General features: G+C 39.9%; 2 protein-coding genes across 3 annotated transcripts in view; one reads left to right on the forward strand and one right to left on the reverse strand.

The window, feature by feature from the left end:
• The window catches only part of cdk4 (cyclin dependent kinase 4), a 60,202-nt gene extending 58,230 nt beyond the window's left edge, over positions 1–1,972 (forward strand). For both annotated transcript variants that reach the window (XM_059956374.1, XM_059956375.1), the window contains exon 8: positions 534–1,972. In XM_059956374.1, the coding sequence (XP_059812357.1) occupies positions 534–623 (90 nt within the window). In that variant the 3' untranslated portion in view covers positions 624–1,972. The remainder of the gene's footprint in view (positions 1–533) is intronic.
• Positions 1,835–20,817, reverse strand: LOC132384821 (tetraspanin-31-A-like). Its single transcript, XM_059956376.1, has 6 exons — positions 20,455–20,817; positions 15,364–15,531; positions 12,609–12,689; positions 10,527–10,664; positions 9,707–9,817; positions 1,835–7,214 (listed from the first exon to the last, which is right to left on the reverse strand). The coding sequence occupies exons 1-6, from the start codon at positions 20,650–20,652 to the stop codon at positions 7,140–7,142; spliced, it is 771 nt and encodes a 256-aa protein (XP_059812359.1). The 5' UTR covers positions 20,653–20,817; the 3' UTR covers positions 1,835–7,139.
• Positions 20,818–20,839: the final 22 nt, after the last annotated feature.

Genomic DNA, 20,839 nt, shown 5'->3' on the forward strand with positions numbered 1-20,839 from the left:
CAATTTTGGGTAATGCAAGTTCTAAGGCCTTTGTATGCCGGTCAACTGTACTCTCACTGCTCCCAACCCCTTTAAACCTGCCTAGAAAGTTTAGCACTTTGAGGCTGTGCTTCTGTTACCGAGGGAAGCAGAGTTCAAATATTGTAGCTGAGAAGCTTTGAAGAAGTTTTTAACTGTTTGAAGCCAGTGGCTCTATTAAAAGAAACTGAAGCTGGTTGATGTATTGTGCCAGGCTCGTATTTAGCCCTCCAGGGCTATCACTCCCAAATAGTTTATCCTGTCATTAAGACACTGCTGTTTCTGGGAGCTGGCTGCGCGCAAATCTGCTGTCACTTTTCCCGCATTTGTAACTTCAGGCTGAAATGTGCTTTAAGACATCCTGCAAGGCGCTACAGAAATGCAAGTCAGCCTTGCTGCTTGTAGCCAGAGAGCATCTGGATTATTTTGTGAAATAAAAATGAGCTGTGTTTGATTGGCGGCTGCAATGACCACGTGAGGGTGCACCTGACATATTACTTTATTCTCTGTTCCAGGAACTGCTGACATTCAGCCCGATGAAAAGAATCTCTGCCTTCAAGGCCCTGCAACATCCTTATTTCCTAGGTCAAAACCTTAAGGTTTAAGCCAACCAATTGTGCCCCATAGAAAGGAAACTGTAAAGAGCTTTGTCTGCTTGTCCACACTTGGGTGTTACAGCAGTTTACTGCTGGAGGGGGATTGGGGATGGGGTGGGTTTGGGTATAGGGGGGTGGGGGAGGATGGGGAGAAGGAAATTGAGCTTTAACCATTTGAGGATTTCCCTAGTTTCTGTTCTGCTGTTGATCTGTGAAGCTGGTTTCTTTGCCCAAAGCCACCAGGTGGCAGTGTGACACTGGTCTGAGGAGCTTGAAATTTGTCAGCTTTGCACCTGGCATTGTTCTCTTGCATTTGTCGACGTGCCAATCTTTTGGTGCTGTTCACACTGTGCATGAAGGCTGGGAATTTAGTGCTTCTTTTTCTTCCCCCCCCCCCCCAAAAAAAAACACACAAACTCCTTGAAGTTAACCCATACATTCCCACCTTGAATCAACTTTGGCCCTCTAATTGGGATGCTGAACCCTCTCCAGGAAGGTATATGGGTGCTGTAACAGTGTGACCCTGTGCTGCTGTAACCTGGCTTGGAACTGAGGGGAAAATGAAGGGAGGAGGAAAAGTAACTTTTTTCCTCTCTCCAAACAGCTAGCTGTTGCTGTATTTGAGTGTATTGAACTTTCTAAAGGAACCAAAGCCCATTTTCCTGATTAACATCGGCAGATTATTTTGCCTGGTGGCTTGTTTTTCAGGCTAAGATCCAGCTCCTTAGAATAATGTCTGGGTATCTTTATTTGACTTGGCAGCATCCATAATTTAGGGGATTAGGAGTGCAGGGAGGATAGGTTTGAGCCCTGTATGTAATCCAAACCTAATCTGGGGAGGGGAAAAGGAGGGATGACGACTTCAAGCTACAGCCCAGTTGGCTTGGACAGTAAACACCAGTGTTACTAGCACCTTCCACATTCTGTGAAGAGAAATGTAAATTTGGTCAGTATTTATCTCTCCTTGAACACATTGCAGATTACTGGGTCACTATCACAGTCCTTCTGGGATCTTGCTGTCCTTAAATTGAACGGTGCTATAGGAATGGCAAGTTGGCTTTCCAAGTACCAGTTCCCTGGCAAAAATAAATAAATGGTGGAGTCTGTCTGCTGCCAGAGACCAACTGCCTTGCATGTTGTGAAGTTGTTGGTTATTCCTCTGCCACTTTCAAACCTCAGACTTCCTAATCATACCCACCTAGAATTTTGGACTTTTCTTAAAATGGCCTCTAATTGTCTTTTGTCTCTGACAAAGAAATCCTCAAAATTCCACCTTTCCACCAGTTCTAGGATGGGTCAATATAGCTGATGGTCTTTGGACTTCCCTGGATTAAACTTGTGAATGCTGTTAAACTTCACTACCAAGTGCCTCACCTTGTGTTAGTCTGGTGCAATTTGGATCTGGCAGAGGGAAATCAGCCATTTGGGCTGTGACACCCCTCTCCAAAGGTCAGTTATCCTGTTACAAGAGGAAGCTGCTGTTCAGCCCCTCAAGCTTGTCGTGTTTTACAATTAGATCAGAATTGATCTGTACCTTGATTCCATTTATTGTGATTCTTACAAACTGTGTACATTCCAAAGTGTCTTGTCCAGTGGGTATTGTTGTATGGTCAGTGTTGTAATGACCAGTTAATCAAGTTAGTGACTGTAAGGGATAAATTATAATTGGATATTTAGGATTAAATAGCACAATAGGAGCAATACTGCAAATTCTCAGTAGGCCAGCCAATATCTGTGGTGAGAGAAACAATGTTTAGAGCTGATGCTGTAGTGTTTTGTTTCTATCTGCCAAACTCGAAAAGAGGGACTTGCTTTTAGTAGCTATGTGGAGGGAGGAAGTTGCACATCACCACCCCTCTGGTGAATGCTTTGTGGTTTGAAATTTAGTTATTCCTCTTTGATTGAGGCTAGCAATAGCTCACAGATGGGCCACTGAGGTATACCTATTGTCAGTGGATCCTTGTATCCTCACCTTCAGGAGTGGCAGAATGATGATACACTTCATGACTTGGAAGTGGATTGGTATCATGACAGCCATGCATAATAGAAAGCCACAAGTATTTTAAACCTTTAGTCAGTATTCATTGTATGTTGTCTTCTTCTTGGGCCCTTAGCTCCCAGTGGAGCATAGGCCATCCTGTCTCCATCCTATTTAGAGTCAACTTGGAGGTTGAATCAGGAGTTTTCTAATTTCAGCCTCAGGTATTCTCCATGTGTTCTTTGGATGTCTCTCTTCTTCTCTTCTCCCTCCCCCCTTGGGGATTCAATATTAAAGGCTGCCTGGACATGATATTGGTTAACTTCATTTCTGTACTTATGTATTCCTGGTTGGTTACTTTGGATCCTTCCCAGACACTGGTTGATGAAAGCCTAGTTTTTGTAGTGTCATCTTTGTTGTTCTTGCATGGTTCACATTCCAGGTACCCACAGTAGATATGGACTTTGACAAGAGTTGTAAGCTGTGTAGGATCCTGTTCTTTCAAAATTCAGTGGTATGGTTGGAGCTCAATGTTTCTGTAATCCATTGTATCCATAGTACAGGGGATTGACCTGTACAGGTTGAAACAGCATTTCTGGTAGCCTTAAGTTTGTCATTCATGTGATCCAATTCTGTATACGTGTTTCCAATAGCCTTTTGGTTAACAAATCCTTAATTTCATTGGGATGACTTGAGGTTTACAAAAACAGGTTCCAGATTTCTATCACTGTGTGCGCAGAGTTTCCTGATTTTGTTCTTGAGTTTGGGTCATGAGTGGCCCAGGAGTCCTTTTGTACTACGTGTTTGTGCTGGGTGGTACATTAAGTGGTTATTGCATACTGAAGGTCATGGGAATGAGAGGGGAAAAAAACAGGATTGCTGAGAGCATGGCTTAAGATGTCCCCTAAATCCCAATGGAAATAGTTTTATTTAAATCAAACCTATTACATAAAACTATGATCATACCCTTCTGCTGAATTAAACCACGGAATGGTAGAAATCTGGATCTGTACTGCAAACAATGGATCTTTCCTCTTTCTCTCTCCTCCCCCCCCACCCCCAAAATAACACTCATTTGTCACCCACCCTGCCCCCCCAAAGGGTTTTCACTGACTAATTCTACAAAGTACTGACAAATGTTTGAATTAGTAAAGCATTTATTACAGGAAAAGGTGTCTTTACTTATTTTGCAGTAAATTGTTATTTTCTGCATTTTTGAAATCCAAATCATGTTCACACAATATCCAGCCAACCTTTATGGAGCAAGCAATGGTCATGGACACTCAGATTCAGACAATGCTAGAAATCTTCAATAGGCCTAATTTAGCAACAAATGAATGGTTTAGCATCTCCTACATCAAGTGTTATTTCATTCCCTTGCACAGGAAAACATCGATGCCCTGGGCTGTGGAAAGCTGTGGCCAACTTGCTACTTGTTTAGTAGTAATTCTTGGGTTTGATCAAGTAGGGGAAACAAACCTGAACCTACAGCACAAGCCAAGCATCACCAAACATTACTAAACATTACTCCAGAATCTTTTTCCCAACCAAAAATATCTTAATTCTTTAACATCCACAACATGAAACAACCTCCATAATGCTCACTAGTTTAACCAGTGCCATTAAAAGGCCTCAACACTTGGAGCAGGTACACAAATGCTGTTCTGTTGGTCAAGTCTGCAGCCATTAAGTGCAAACTCCAGCATGTTACTGCAAACATTTTCATAACCACTATGCAGAGTGTAAATTAAGTTTCAAACTGTGTAGAACAAAAGCCTGTGCCTAATTCCTGTCATTGCGTCAGAAAAGCCTTGGGTCACTTTACTCAATACATAGAATGTTTATCATACACTTGCTTGAGAATGGCACCCATAAATGGCAAGCTGCCACAAGGATCTTTCCCATCTTCACATTGGGATAAACATTAACTGATTTCATTGACATCTTGGATTCTTTCTCCCCCCCCCCCCCCCCCCAATCTCAGAATAAAGGCCACAGTTCTCAAAATTCACTAATAACAATTAAATTTTGCCATCTCAAATATTGCAACCCCTGCCTTTGTGCATGCTGGATTCTCTTCAGGATCTTTGCCCCTTGTGAAAGTGTGTGTTTTATTGGGGGTGGAGGTTGAGGGGGAAAATGGGACAGCCACCTAAATAATCTACCACATTACTCTACAAAAATATCTTGATTACATGAAATACTTAATGAACATTTTTCACATTGAGGATCAAGCCATCAGGGAATATTCTCTGAAGATTGTTCAAACTTAATTTAACCCATGTAATGGTATTAAATCAATACAATTTCTAGGAAAATCAATAGTGGTGAGCACTGTAGGAATTTCATGCACAACCTCAGGAGGGGGAAAAAGTTAATTGATTTATTACCCATTCCCAAATGAGCTGAGTGGTAAAGAGCTGCTACATGTAATTTTTGCACAACAGGACCTTCTAAGCCAGTGCAAAGTCAATTTCTCAGCCTAACTGTATAATGGGGGAGGGAGGTTAGAGACCTCAAGTTATTTTACTCCATTAGGATTATGCTTAATTTAATTAATTGATTCATTCCTTTTCATTTCCATCTTAATGTTTTTCTTAATTGACAAAAAGGATCTTAGTAAGAAACTGAAAGGTTTTTAAAAATCAACATGTGGAAATGTACAATTGGCAAGCATACACCTAATTAACATACAAAATCCTTGCCTGAATCTGGCTCTCAATACAGTTGTTTACACTACTTGTGTGCTATAAGTTGTTCAGACATAATAATTAACAATTTAGGTCAGTATGCATTGACAATGTTGGCACATTACTATAGATTATGCTGTTAAATTCCTTTAATAGGTATTGTACGTTAATTCTTGGGCTGCTTTCTCACTTCACTGATAACCTGAAGAGGCCAGCAAGCCATCAGAATGCAATGTCTGAAATTATTCCCAACAAACCTTACATTCTGGTCCAAAAGCCTAGTGGAAAAGCCTTGGTTTAAAAAAAAGTAGAATTACACTTGTTAGGAAATCACACTGGTCTTGCTCTCCTCTATTTAAGTCTGTATACTACACTTAAACAAAGCAGTGACACAGTGAGTTAAAGCCATACACATCAAGATTTGACAAAACTAATTGATTGCATTTATTAGATTAACTTACAAATTCAGCCCCTAAAATACTGACATTTCACTTTGTTCTTAGCTCAAAAGACATACTTGTGGTATTCAACCTGACAAGTCTTCTGTATTAAAGATACAGTACAAAATGTTACTATACACTAAATAGCTGACAGTCTTCTAGAAAGATTACTTAATGGTGTTGTGGAGTAAGACATGGTGTTTGAGATTTGTGGAGAATACTGCTAACAGCCCTCAACTTTGTATGCAAGATACCCCAACAAATTAACTGTGGCTCCAAACACGTTTCGAATGCTCCCTCAATTACAAAGTGAGAAAACAATTTCAGTAGTATTGGTATACATTAAACATTGACATTATGACAACCAGGATTTGGAAAATAAAAGTCTTGAAGTTGGTTATTCACATTTACTCAATTTCCATTCACCACTGAGTTACAGCTGCCGGTCTGAGGGATCACAAATCAGTAATGAGAATTTGTCATACCTCTTGGGTCAGGCATCATAGAGGATGCAACAAGCTACTGAGTCAGCTTTCACTTTGAGCAACAGAATAGATCTAGATTATAGACAGGCTAAATACAAGCAGGCTTCTTCCACTGAAGTTGGGTGGGACTACAACCAGTGTGGAGTGAGCTGCCAGCACAAGTGGTCCATCTGAGCTCGATTTCAACATTTAAGAGCAGTTTGGATAAATACATGGTAGGGATATAGTCCAGGCACAGGTCATTGGGAGTAGGCAGTTTAAATAGTTTTGGCATGGACTAAAGCCAAAAGGGCCTGTTTGTGCTATACTATGACTCTGGTGTGGCTTCACTGGCATAGCCTGATAAAGCCCAAAGCTAAACCTGACCCCACAGAAGGAATTTGAAATCAGTATGGCTGGTTTTGCTGGCAAATTAAAAGTTACTGTTAAGCTTAAACTGATGTGTTGCTCATAAACATGCTGTACTATTTTAAAAAAGGCTTTGAATCAAAATGGTTATGAGAGGATAGACTGAATTCTTGCCTCCTCTCAACTCCATTGCCCTCTGTTAAAGAACTGGCCAAGCATCAATGGTAGCTGTAATTATGCCAAGTCTGTATTTATAGCTGCATTATAAAGAAACAGAAGCTCCATATCAATTTCAAAAATTTCCAACACTGTGCACTTTTTTTCAAGTCATAGTCTTGTACCATGGTATATATTGCAAGAACTTCACATCAGGGATGGTGGGTTTGGGTAACAGAGCTCAAATTTCACCAAGTCTAGTCCATGGCACCGAGATAATCCATGCAGTGTGATCATGTTCCATCCAATCATGCATTATGAAGGCTCTTCTGTTTTAAAGAATCAAAGGGTTTTGATGAAAATAATCCCTGGGAAAGATAACTTTCAGCAGCTACAAGATACAACTGTCACAAGAATAGAGAAGGATCCTACAAAAAGGCACGAGGATTTGCTCGGGGATCTTTCTGGTTCCTAAAACGCATTGCAAGCCAAACTCCAAGAATCTGGTGGAAGAGGAGAAAACAAAGCATGTTATCTTTTTCACTCTTCTGACAAGTTATTCTACAACATTTATGTGCAGGGGTGGCATGTGTGAATATGACATCATCCATAATCAAAGGTTCTGACTACATCATGACAAAAAGGACATTGACCCAAGGGCAAGTCTTCAGCTTAGAATGACACTCTGTTGTTCAGACCAAACATCAGAATGGAAAAAATGTGTGACCCAAGTGACAGATTGTGAAATGATTGTCAGTACCTGATGGAGTGGTTGGAGTATCCCAGAACTGCTGTTTCCTGAAATTTTCACTCTAGAATTAACAGAGAATGGTGTGGAAAAACATATATATACCCAATGAGCAGCAGTTCTGTGGGTGAAAACACCTTATTAATGAAGGAGGTCAGGAGAATAGACAGACTGGTTCAAGCTGACAGGAAGGAGACAGTAACTCAAATAACCACACGTCACAACAGTGGTGTGCAGAAGCGCATCTCTGAATGCATATATCAATCTTTGAGGAGGATGTGCTACAGCAAATGACTGGAGGCATATACTCAGTGGCCATTTTATTAGTTACAGGAGTTATCTAATAAAGTGACCAATGAGTGTATTGATCAGTTATTATGTTGGGCCATAGGTACAAAGCCAAAGATGCCCAAAGGCAAGAAAGAGGATTGGGAAGGCAGCATACAGTTGTCTGCCTTAGCTATGGAATAAACCAAGAGAGGATAATATAACATTGGTTAAATATTGTGTGCAATTCATAGGAAGGACAAGATTGCACTGAGGATGATGCAGTGGAAATTCACCAGGATGTTGCCAGGGATGGAATATGAAGTTGAGTAACTGTTTAGGCTGGGTTTGTTTTCTCTGGAACAGCAGAGGCTGAAGGGGGTATATAGAATTATTAAATAAGTAAATAGTAAGCGATTTCCCCAAGGAAGTCATGTCCAAGACCAGCTAATTAATACAGGTTTCTGGGTACCATAATTTGCCTTAACTGGACAGCATCTACTAGTCTTGCATTCTAACTGTGCCATCTTCAGTTTTCCAACATAACTTATCAAAACTTGTGGACATAGACCAATTCAAAATCTTTTAAAAATCATGTCACAACAAAAGCACTTATTGCCCACCCCTAACTGCCCTTGAGAAGGTGGTGGTGAGCTTCTGGTGAAGGAAAATGTTCTCCATTAGGGAGAACACTTGAAGATGTAGAACTCTTGCATTTTCATGTTAGGATAGTGTACAAGTTGGAAGCGAACCCGCAAGGGGTGGCATTTTCACACATATGACAACCCCATCCATGGTGATAGTGCTGAAGGGTTTAGGATGTTGAGAGTAGCAGAGGGGAGTGACTGCAGCGCATTTTGTAGATTACATACACCTGGAATGTCAAAGAACAGAGTCGGGGTCTGTTTTTAATTTCAGATATACTGAAAAAAAAAATCAAAACATGAGCTTTAGTAGCTCAAGTTTTGGTTTTGCACCAAAATGAAGGACTACAATGACTCAATAGCAATGTTGAGAAATTCCTTTTATAAAATTTACCTCCATACATTATAGAACAAGAATAGTACAGTACAATGCAAGTCCTTCAGCCCATGATGTTATACTGACCTTTTAACCTACTCCAAGATCATCTAGTCCTTCCCTCTTTTTTCTTAATTTCCCCTAACATATCTACCATTTACCACCAGCCTTGGCAGCACATTCCACACACCCACCACTCTCAAAACTTGTGACACACCCATATACTTTTCTCTAATTACAGTACCTTAAAATTATGATCCTCATATTAGCTATTTCCACCCCAGTAAAAGTCTGACTGTCCAGTCTATATATGGCTCCATTTTGTACATCTCTTTTCAAATCACCTCTCATCCTGCTTCGCTCCAAAGAGAAAAGCCCTAGCTCACTCAACCCATCCTCAGACATGCTCTTTAGTTCAGGCAGTACCCTGGAATCATCTTTGCACCCCCTCTAAAGCTTCCACATCCTTCCTATAATGAGGTGACTAGAAATGAAAATACTGTACTCCAAGTGTGGTCTAATCAGGATTTTAAGAGAGCTGTAACATTACCTCACAGCTCTTGAACTCAATTCCCTGACTAAGACCAACAGATCATAAACTTGAACAACACTTTCAACTTGCACGGCAACTTTGAGGGATCCAAGGATGGGGACTCCAAGATCCCATTGTTCTTCCACACTTAATACTGACAACAACCTTGTATTCTGCCCTCAAATTCAACCTTCTAAAAGTGAATCACTTCATACTTCTCCAGGCTGAAATGTATCTGCCACTTCTCAGCCCAGTTCTGCATCCTGTTGATGTCTCATTGTTATCTACAACCTTTTACACTAATCCCAACTCCACCAACCTTCTCGTCATTTGCAAACTTACTAACCCACCTTTCCACTTCACCAGTCATTTATAAAATTCAGAGCTTTGAAGAGGCAAATATAACGTTACAAGACAACAAATCTTACCTCAGTAAAGCTGAAGAAAAGGCCCACACCTCCTAGGATCCTCAAAGCCTCACCAGCATGTGTCAGCATGACATCACCACAAGTTTCACAATGTGCAGTGGATTTGCAGGACTGTTAAAGAAATATAGACATTTAAAATCTGAGCACTTCCTGCAAGGATTACACAAGTATAGTTTAAAAATAATACCTTCAGAGGTCACCATCCATCATAGATGCTCAGCAGCTAAAGAGGATTCCTTTCAATCATTTAATGCCACTATTATACTTGGTTTGTGACCATTTCACTGAACAGCATAGGGGAAGATTTACATAATGTAACTAATTTTAACTTTGGTTTCAGGCAGGGAAGATTGTGAAACTTTAATCCTCTTATTTCTCCATGTAAAAATACTTGCAGTTACTCAATCTCAAGAACCTTCTTAAGGAGGTCCTGAAGTATTTACAGGCAATTTTGAAGTGCAGTCATTTGTGACCTAAACAGTCTTATCCAATATCTGACAACAGGCCATTATCAATACCTGTGGTCAGCTGGGATTGTTCTTCCCTCCATTCTCTCACTTTCCTCAACCACCACAGCCATAAGTGCAGTTCAAACCTTCCTTCATTGCAATGAGGGAAGTGATCAGTTTATTTCCATTTCAAATAAAATAAAAGCCATTTCAGTGGATGAACAGAAGCTCAATGTGACATTTCTGATCATAAAGACTAATGGAATGGGGATGTAGTGAAAATATATTTCCTAAAACATGAATGCAAATCATATTACTCTTATCAAATCTTTACAAGAACATCAATAAAATCCAGCACGAAAAATACTCACTGCTTCACATATCAAACAATCCATCTCATATGTGGCACTTTCTGTATCATTCATAAATCCACAGCAGTTGAGTTGGTTTTCAAGATCTTTCCTGGTTGTATTTGACATTCTGTCCCAAGTCAGTCTTAGCAAATGTTCCTAGACAAAAAAAAGTTTCACTGCACACCAACTCCAAATTACAGCCATTTCTGAAGTGCATCACTACATGTCTAAAGCAAGCATCATTCTGAGTGGGCGAGGTAGTTATGTGGTTGACACAAGTTCCAGATTGAAGGTAGGATCAAAGATCACCTTTATTCACCATACACATTTACATGTATTAGGGATTTGCTATGGTGTTGGCACTAACATGCAAAAATAAACTCAATTATAAAAAATGTATAAAAATAAGTTGGAGGTTAAGGTACAGATGAGGAATAAAATGTGCATAAACACAAAACCAACATTTTACAATGCAGATACCTTTATAAAAAGTGGTTTAAAGTATTGCAGTTTGTGACTGAGTTAATAGGGGGGGTGGGGAACTAATTAAATGGTTGATCAGATTTAGTTGTGGGGGGGGGAGGAGTCACTTTTAAAATGGCACTAAGTTTTTAAAAAACCTTTAATAGCCATACAGCACTTTAAAGAAGGGAGCTTTGGGAAAAGGCAGTTTGCAGGGTGGGTAATATCTGCAGGACTAATTGCTCGCTTCTTTCCCCTGGACACATACAAGCCCTGCTGTGATAAGTAAACTGCAGCCATGACTTTTTCAACTGACCCAATAGCTCACTGTAGTTTTCATTTATTGAGAGGATGCTGCATCAAATCAGACAGTAACAGCTAATGCAAGGATACTCTCCATGCTAGCAGGTATATTCTGGAGAAGACTGAATTTTTACCAACTATGCAAGTAGTACATCCTCTGCTGAGCCTTTTTGTTAATGAAGGACATATGGTTCTTCCACATGAGGTCCTGTGAATTAATGATGCCCAGGAACCCAAATGTTGAAACAGTTATAACTGTAGAGTTGTTGATAAAGAATGTGTGGAGAGGAAACATTTCTCCTGACGTTGATAAGCATCTCATTTTTTGAAGGCATTCAGCTCCAAGTTGTGATTGCACCAGGACACTAGCTTGTTTAATACCTGATGGTACTTGGATTTGTTGCCTCTGGTGATCTGTCCAATGACAGTGGTGTCATCCATAAACTATCAATTTAACTGATGATCACTGGAGAAATTATGAGAGGGAAGAAAATACAACCCTGTGGCACACCATTGCTAAATGAGTGGGCTATGGAGACTGCAGCTCACTGGCAAGTTAAGCTTGGAGAGTTTCTCTTACCGTATCTCAAGGACAATGGTATTGAACACTGAACTGAAATCAAAGAATTTTGACATACAGAAAGATGAATGATAGTGTATACAGTATATGACACATGTAAAAAACAATTGTATACAAAATCATTCATCAGGCCGGACAGATTATTTAGAGATTAGACATTCTCCTCCTAATTCTGGTCCACATTCGATTTCATTGGATTGCAACTCTAGTTCTGTGGTTGAAAGATTTGGCTAATATGCTACCTAACACAGAATCATGCAATTTTTTCCCCACCTGGCTCACTGCATCCACTTAAAAGCAATACTTTTGATTGCACGAAAGACCAAAAGCCACAGCTTTGAAAACAGTAGTATAGCCCACATTGAGTTTAGCCATTTAACCTTAAGGTAAATCTCAACTACACGGGGACTACTCCAGAAAAGTTATGAGCATTGGATACAAGTTCAAATTAAAGAATAATTTTACTTTAAAAGAAAGTACATTTAGACGCTGAGGCATACTAGAGAATGTTTAAGAAAAACAAAATGACTGACAACATAAAGCAGGGTTTGCTGTGATTTAAGTCAATTAAAAACAGGCCACTAATAATTTGAACTATTTAGAACAATACAAAGGAAAAACTAATGATCAGATGAAGGGAGTAGACCTTTTGAGTTTCCTACACCATATGCATCTGTAAAGCTAATGTACAATCAATCATCAAAAGTGAAGCATAAAACTAAATACTTCAGAGCAATGCATAGTGTGAAACTTACCTGTTGACCTCTGTTCAGTGCCAGACATGAACAAGAAACTCCAAACTGAATCACAAAGACGAGGAATAAAATAACCATGTACTGCAATGAAAGTCAAAGAAGCATAGGAGGAATAATTGATGGAAAATAAATACTGAAAGGTCAGCCCCAAAGCTGTCAATACAAAACTAGCAAGGCCAGCTAACATTTAATAATATCAGTTGCAACTCATTAGCAATTTTCACCCCATGTCTACAGCAAGTGCCCTCATGCAAGAAAGATTACAGCTTAAATGCAAAGCTTTCATGACATTCGAGCTTAAAGGTAACTGGAAATACATTAAAGCTGCCCAAAATGAACCATCACTGCTCCCATGTAGTAGGAGCAAATTTAATGATAGATGATACCAGTGTGCAAAACCCATCAAAGTCTTTGTTATCAGAGCAATTAAATATCTAGCATTCTGTTTAGATAAACCTAACATTTTAATAGAGGCAGTTTCTCATTCTATCTACAATTTACAAGAAAAGTAGCTTTAAAATAAATACAACTATTGAGTCATTGCCTAATCCTTAAATTGGGCCAACATAGTTGCTCTCTAGACATAGATCTGCAAGATTAAATTGTTCACCCATACACTGCACCACATTGGATCTAGTGCACGTGATTATGTTGTGGGAATCCAAAGATGAACAAGCTCAAATCCCAAACTGAGTTAATGCCAAACTGGTCACATGACTACTGCTCTACTATAGTACTGCTGCTAAATTACTTTATTTGTAATTCAGAGAGTTGGACAAACAAATTAGAGGCAAGAGTTTAAATACTCTGGAATTTAAATTGTTAATAATTGGTAAAATAACAGCACTATATTGGATTGCCATAAAAGCTAACCTGGTTCCTGAAAAAAAGCTTTAAGGAAAGCCTTTTAGAAAAAGGTCTCAGCTTGACTTGTGTATGACTTCAGATTTACAGCAATGTACTCTGAAATGGCTCAGCAAGCCAGTCCATTCAAATGCAATAATGCTAGCCTGCAATGCCCACATTCCAAAAACAATTATTGTTAAAGTACCAATAACAAAACCAAGATAACTGTTGCATCACAAATATACTTTGTTCCACAGGATTTCCTTAATATTGATAGAATATCCTTGACAAGGGATTAAGTAGTGAGAGTGGCTTATTTTCTGCTGAAAGATGTGGCTTAGAAAAGCTGCAGCTAATATTGTGCCAGGGATTACTGTAATCAGTCCGATTTTAAAGAACATCTTTGCCAGAAAGTCGAAGCAAGATTCTGAGCAATATTTTTATATCTGAAGTATTTGCCCATCGCACAATAGGTCTACACCAGATACAATTGTACTAGCTCTCCACTTGCCCTTGGATCACCTGGACAATAACAATACCTACATCATGCTGCTGTTTATTGATTACAGCTCAGCGTTCAACACAATCATAACCTCCGTTCTAATCAAAAAGCTCCAAAATCTCTACCTCTGTACCTCCTTCTGCAACTGGATCCTTGACTTCCTCACCAGGAGATCACAATCAGTGCCAAATTGTAAATAACATCTCCTCCTAGCTGACAACACTGGTGCACCTCAGGGATATGAGGCTGCTTACCTCACTGCTCTAATCTCTACACCCATGACTATGTGGCTACACAGTTCAAACTCCATCTACAAATTTGCTGATGACAGCTATTGTTGGCAGAATTTCAAATGATGAGGTGGCGTACAGGAGCAAGATATGCCAGCAGGTTGAGTGGTGTTGCAACAAACAACCTTGCACTTAATGTCAGTAAGACGAAGGAATCAATTGCGGACTTCAGGAAAGGCAAATCGAGGGAACACACACCTGTCCTCATTGAGGGATTTCCAGTGGAAAGGGTGAGCAGTTTCTGGTTTCTGGGCGTCAACATTTCTGAATTGGCTACATTTCATTAAGAGTTTGAGGATGCTTGGTATGACACCAAAGACTGACAATTTAAAAAAAAAATAAAACAAATGTACCATGGAGAGCATTCTGTTTGCTTCACTGTCTGGTATGAAGGCGGGCATTGCACAGGATTGGAAAAAGTTGTGAACTCAGCCAGCTCATCACAGGTGCTAGCCTCCTCAGCAGCACAGTCACCTTCAGAAGGCAGCATCCATCACTAAGGAACCCCATCACCCAGGACATGACCTCTTCTCATTACTACTGTTGAGGAGCAGGTACAGGGGAATGAAAACAAACTAAACATTTCAGGAACAGCTTCTTTCCCTCTGCCAGATATCTATACTACCTCACTATTTTTTTTTGCTCTTTTTGCACCAATTTAAAGACATACACATACACACCACCCATCAGGGGTTTAAAAATATATATTATAATTTGTAGTTCTCTTTTAATTATGTATGGCAATGTATTGCTGCCACAAAACAAATAACGACATATGCCAGAGATATTAAACCCAATTCTAAATTATTTTCTCACACCCCTCAAACAGAAACCAAAATTGTACATTTCATCACAGCCTGGTAAGCCAGGCACTTCCATGCATATCATAAATGTCTTTGAGGATCACTTTTACTAACCTTCAGTGGGCATTTTCATATTGTCTCAAAAAGTAGAGCATCAAACATACTACACAAATATAATAGCTTGGGTGTAGAGGAAAAGAAGATTGAGAACAAGTCCAGCTCAGATCTGGTTGGGGGGTGGGGTAGGGGAAAGAAGATTAACAGCAAATACAGCAAGTATACTCAATTCAGTGTTAAGACCAATGAAAGGATACAAAGAACAGCATGACCTGATGGTGATTCAGTGCTCCAGCAAGACCCACAACAGCAATGAGAAGAAGGAACACTCCCACAGCAATGACTCCACCAATGACATTTATACTGGAAACTATGCCATAGCTTTTCCCCCATCCTGCCACTCCAATAAGCAGCAGCCCGACTAACTGAAAGAGGAAAAAAGAATAATTAAAAATCACATTCACCCACTGGCAACACACATCACACTGGGATACCAGCAACTGAAGTGCTGGCATCCTCTACATTTCCTCCAGCAATTTATGATCAGGACCAACATTTTACAGTGCATACTGGATCTGTAGACAAACTGGTAAAATAGATAGCATTTCAATAAGTTTGATAGATTTTTTTAAAGACCAGAGGCTTCCAAAGGCAGAATTTTACAAAGTATATTAATATCAAAAATATGCATCTAAATGTGAAAAGATTTTCTTCTCACTCCCTACTCTCCCACCACCAACTTTATCTGGAACAGATTAAGTGAAACTTTTTCTTTTAAAATTAAAATAATCATTGGTTCCCTGACAAGATTGCTTCCAAATTCTTTGAGACCATATTAAGAGGATGGTATACAACTGCTAACATCTGTAGAACCATAGAACACTACAGGACAGTACAGGACCTTCAGCCCTCCATGTTGTGCCGACCCATATAATCCTTAAAAAAAAGTACCAAACCCACACTACCCCGTAACACTCTATTTTTCTTTCATCCATGTGCCTGTCCAAGAGGCTCTTAAATACCCCTAATGTTTTAACCTCCACCACCAGCCCTGGCAAGTCATTCCAGGCACTCACAACCGTCTGTGTAAAAAAACTCACCCCTGATGTCTCCCCTAAACTTCCCTCCCTTAATTTTGTATATATGCCCTCTGGTGTTTGCTATTGGTGCCCTGGAAAACAGGTACTGACTATCCACCCTATCTATGCTTCTCATAATCTTGTAGACCTCAGTCAAGTCCCCTCTCATTCTTCTACGCTGCAAAGAGAAAAATCCCAGCTCTGCTAACCTTGCTTCATATGACTTGTTCTCCAATCCAGGCAACATCCTGGTAAATCTCCTCTGCACCCTCTCCATAGCTTCCATATCCTTCCTAAAATGAGGTGACCAGAATTGAACACAATACTCTAAGTGCAGTCTCACCAGAGATTTGTAGAGTGGCAACATGACCTCTCTACTCTTGAACTCAATCCCCCCCCCCCATTAATGAGGCCTAGCATCCCATAAGCCTTCTTAACTACCTGCACAGCGACCTTGAGGGATGTATGGATTTGAACCCCAAGGTCCCTTTGTTCATCCACACTCTTAAGTAACTGACCATTAATTAGTCTTCTGGTTTGTCCTTCCAAAATGCATCACCTCACACTTATCTGGATTGAACTCCATCTGCCATTTTTCTGCTCAACTCTGCAGCCTGTCTATATCCTCTTGTAGCCTTCAACAGCCTGCAGCTCCTTCCACAATTCCTTCAATCTTCGTGTCATCTGCAAACTTACTCACCCATCCTTCCACCTCTACATCCAGGTCATTTATAAAAATCTACCTATTTATAATGTCTATCTGGACATTAACATTCATTTTGCCCTTTTGTGCAATAAAACCAACATTCATCAATTCTGCTCATCTTTCCTCCATATAAAGTCATCACCTTGAGGTATTTAGGTTAAAGGCATTAACATCAATGAAGACTGCAGCATCAGAGCATGCTGTCAGCTAACAAGGTACAAACTTCAAAGATTATCACATTCTATTAAGTGATTATACAAAGGTTAATGCTTAATTTGCTGTTAAACATGTGAACTTAATAGTTGTGTTGGTACATGTTAGAGACCACTCAGAAGTTAGTTATTATTGCTAATTAGACCTACTCCCCTTCTGATTACTTTTTGATGAAGGCTTCTTTGCAAAGAATTGCAATCCCTAAGTTTGAGGGCAGAGATTGGTTGGGCCCTGAGGATGAAGGCCAGTGACCCCTGGGGGGGGGGGGAGAAGAGAGAGAAGGAGGATGGAGTTTGCTTTGCTGTTGTATGTTGGCTGTGTCTTTTTGCTGAACACTGGACATGCCATATTGGCACCAGAAGTGTAGCAACATTGTGGGGTGCCCCCAACACATCATTTTAGCGCATATGACGGATTTCACTGCGTATTTCAATGTACACGTGACTATTAAATCTAATCTACCCATAACCATGACAAACCTTCAGCAGCCTCTGCAGTATTCAGTCAACACCCCTCTCTCCTTTATCTTCTAATGATACTCCCATCTCTTCCCTAGTAACCACAACTGTCGTTGTTTCCTCATTGCCTCAACTTTGGCCTCTAAAAAGCATGGTTTGTCCACAGCAAGGCTACATTAATGTCAGTTTGCAGTGACCAATTCCTCTCCCAAATTTAAAAGAGTTCTGGAGGCCTTAACAGATTTCTTTGCATGGATCCAGTCATTCTAAACTGATGTGACAAATCTTGCCAAAGTCATTTTTCCTCAACATCACAATGCATTCTCTAAAAGTTCACAAAAGAAACAAATTTTTAAGCACATTACATTCATATGATCCACACAAACTTTTCAGTTGCCTCTCTTCTTTACCTACAACCATCTTCTCAACACAACCATCATCTTTTCTCAAATGTGAAGCAATTAAAAGAGGACATACAAAGCACATTAAGAAATCTATGCTACTTTATTTGTTTATAGGGTAATGGCAATATTATTATTTATGTTCAATCACTAATTGTTTGGGACCTTAAGGGCTCGCCTTATTGTTGAGTTTGGAATCACAGATCAAATAGGGTAGGAACAATAACATTTAGTGAATCAAATGGGCTTAAATAAACACTCACCTGATAGTTTCATGATTATTTTTGCCAAGATGAATTTAAAAAAAGGCCACTATCAGATCAGAGTGAAAATGGGATCGGGAATTAAAATGGAAGACAACAGGAAGCTCAGGGTCACTGTGTGGACTGAATCCAGATGCTCCACAAAACAACCTGTGTTTGGTTTCTCTAAAACAGAGACCACCTGGTAAACACTAAATACAGCAAATTAGATAGTAAAACCAATTAAAATCACTGCTTCACCCTGAATGGTGAGCATGGGAGAGGTGGAAGAAGTGCTTCATCACTTGTAGTTACGGGGAAAATGCTGGTGGTTGGTGTGAATCACAGAACAGACCAAGGAGTCATAAAAGATAGTACCCATGCTCTATATTCTTTAATGCTTATTGATTTCTAATTGTACAAATTTAAGCCCCAATTGCCATTTTCAGAAAACAGTTCCAAACTTCTACACCCTTTACTTGGAGAAGCACTCCCAACTTCTTTTTTATTCTCTTACAGTGGGGAGAAGTTTCTCTCTCATCATCCACACAATTCCCTTTAATATCTGGAGGGGGTGGGAGGGAAAGGAATCATAAATGTGAGAAAATCTGTAGATGCTGAAAATCTAAGGCAAAACACAAACTGCTGGAGGAACACAGCAAGCCAGGCAGCATCTATGGAAATGAATAACCAGTCAATGTCAAGACCCTTCTTCAGGACTGTTGATTTTCCTTGATTAATTCATCCAATTGCCCAAAAAGGCAAGCAGGAACCAAGCATCTAAAAGGGTGTCACATCACACTTTCACTATCAACATAAAGCAATATTTAATCTGCTTATTCAAATAAACTGAATTCAATATTTATGGGTACAGGAAATGTGAACCAGATGATGTCACAAGGCAACAATTATTACCAGCAGATTTTCTTTTTGCATTTCAAGAGCAGAGAGACTTGTTCATCTACAGCTAGAAGCATACCACCCAACAACATCTTAGAACATTTTTACTAAACCATATTACCAATGATTGATTGCAGAATAGTGGAATCACAGGCCACGCTGTAATTGCAACATAGGTTAGTAGACTAGCTACCCACTTTAGCCCTTTTTAAGGCTACGTTCAGTGTCAGACCCATGTATTCACTGTTGAAGCAACTTTTGCCCCAGTACCTCAGCACAAATCAGGGCCAGAACCATTACTCAAGAGTAATCTTTGAATTCGCTGCCCTACCCACCCCCAAGAGTCGTGGAAATCAGATCATGTGCATTTGAGATGATGCTGAATAAATTTGAAAGTAGAAATCAGCCATGATTACATTAAATGGTAGGCAAAAGGGGTTCTTTGCCTGCTCCTACTTCTATTTTCTTGCATTCTTGTGTGACAAAATCATGGAGAGCACAAGTTCCACAGATGATTAAATTATTTTCTCTACGTCAGAAGAGTCCACGATCTTTGAAATAAAAAGACACTACCCACTACTTTAGCTGGTGAACTGAAAAACTCAATTAGTCACAGAGCTGAACAGTACGAAAACAAACCCTTCAGCCCAATTAGTCCGTGCCGACCAACTAATCTTATTTCTCGACATTTCGCCCATATTCCACTAAACATTTCCTATCCATTTAACTGTAAAAATAACACTTATTAAACAAAATTGCACAATCTATCCAGAGTTATCAAGGACTCCCAGCACCCAGGGCATGTCCTTTTCTTACTGTTACTGTCAGGAAGGAAGCACTCAGGAACAGCTTCTTTCCCTCTGCCACCCGATTCCTAAATGGCCATTGAACCCTTGAACAATACCCCACTACTTTTAAACATATTAATTGTTTTTGCACGATTTGTATTTTATTCAATATACATATACCGTAATTGATTTACTTATTTATTTTTTCTTCTTTCTAGATTATGTATTGAATTGAACTGCAGCTGCTATCAAATTTCACGACATAGACCGGTGATAATAAACCTATTTCGGATTCTGAGCATAAAATGCTAAAACAAACAAGAACATAAACACGGAAAAAAGTACACTAAGTTTACAATTTGAAAAGTTAGCACTCGCAGAAACGGCTAAACGTCCTAACCAGTTCAGCAAACGGACTGGCTTCTTGCTGTCAGCTGGTAAGGAGGTGCGTGCTACGCATGCTCCGAAAGTCGGGCCCGAGATTGTCCGTTGCAACCGCTACACCGGACCCATGGTAACCCTCACTTCCATATGCTCATTCCCAGCTCCGGCCTCACTTACTATATACACCACGTTTAAAGCGATGAGAGCGTTCTTCGAGCAGGTAAAGCCACCACAAACCATTCTGACCACCCTCAAGTTCTCCTCTCTCAACAAGTCGCAATTCCTATCGGGCTGACTACAATGACAATGGCGACCGCACCCAGATTCCGTTTCTAGTAGCTGATTGGTGCTGCTGGACGCACTCTGTATATACATGTTTTCATTGGTCTATAATACTGACAGTCAATCCCCTTGTCCGGCCTTTACGTTCAAAGTCTTTCGCTGATTGGTTGAAAGGCATATGATCACTATTATGACTTCATTTTTACAGTGACAAACCCGGAAGAAGTGCAAGTCAACATGGCCTATCATTGGTTTGCCTGTCTGCCAGTCATATGATTGT

Source organism: Hypanus sabinus, chromosome X1 (assembly GCF_030144855.1).
Source record: "Hypanus sabinus isolate sHypSab1 chromosome X1, sHypSab1.hap1, whole genome shotgun sequence".
Lineage (NCBI taxonomy): Eukaryota > Metazoa > Chordata > Chondrichthyes > Myliobatiformes > Dasyatidae > Hypanus > Hypanus sabinus.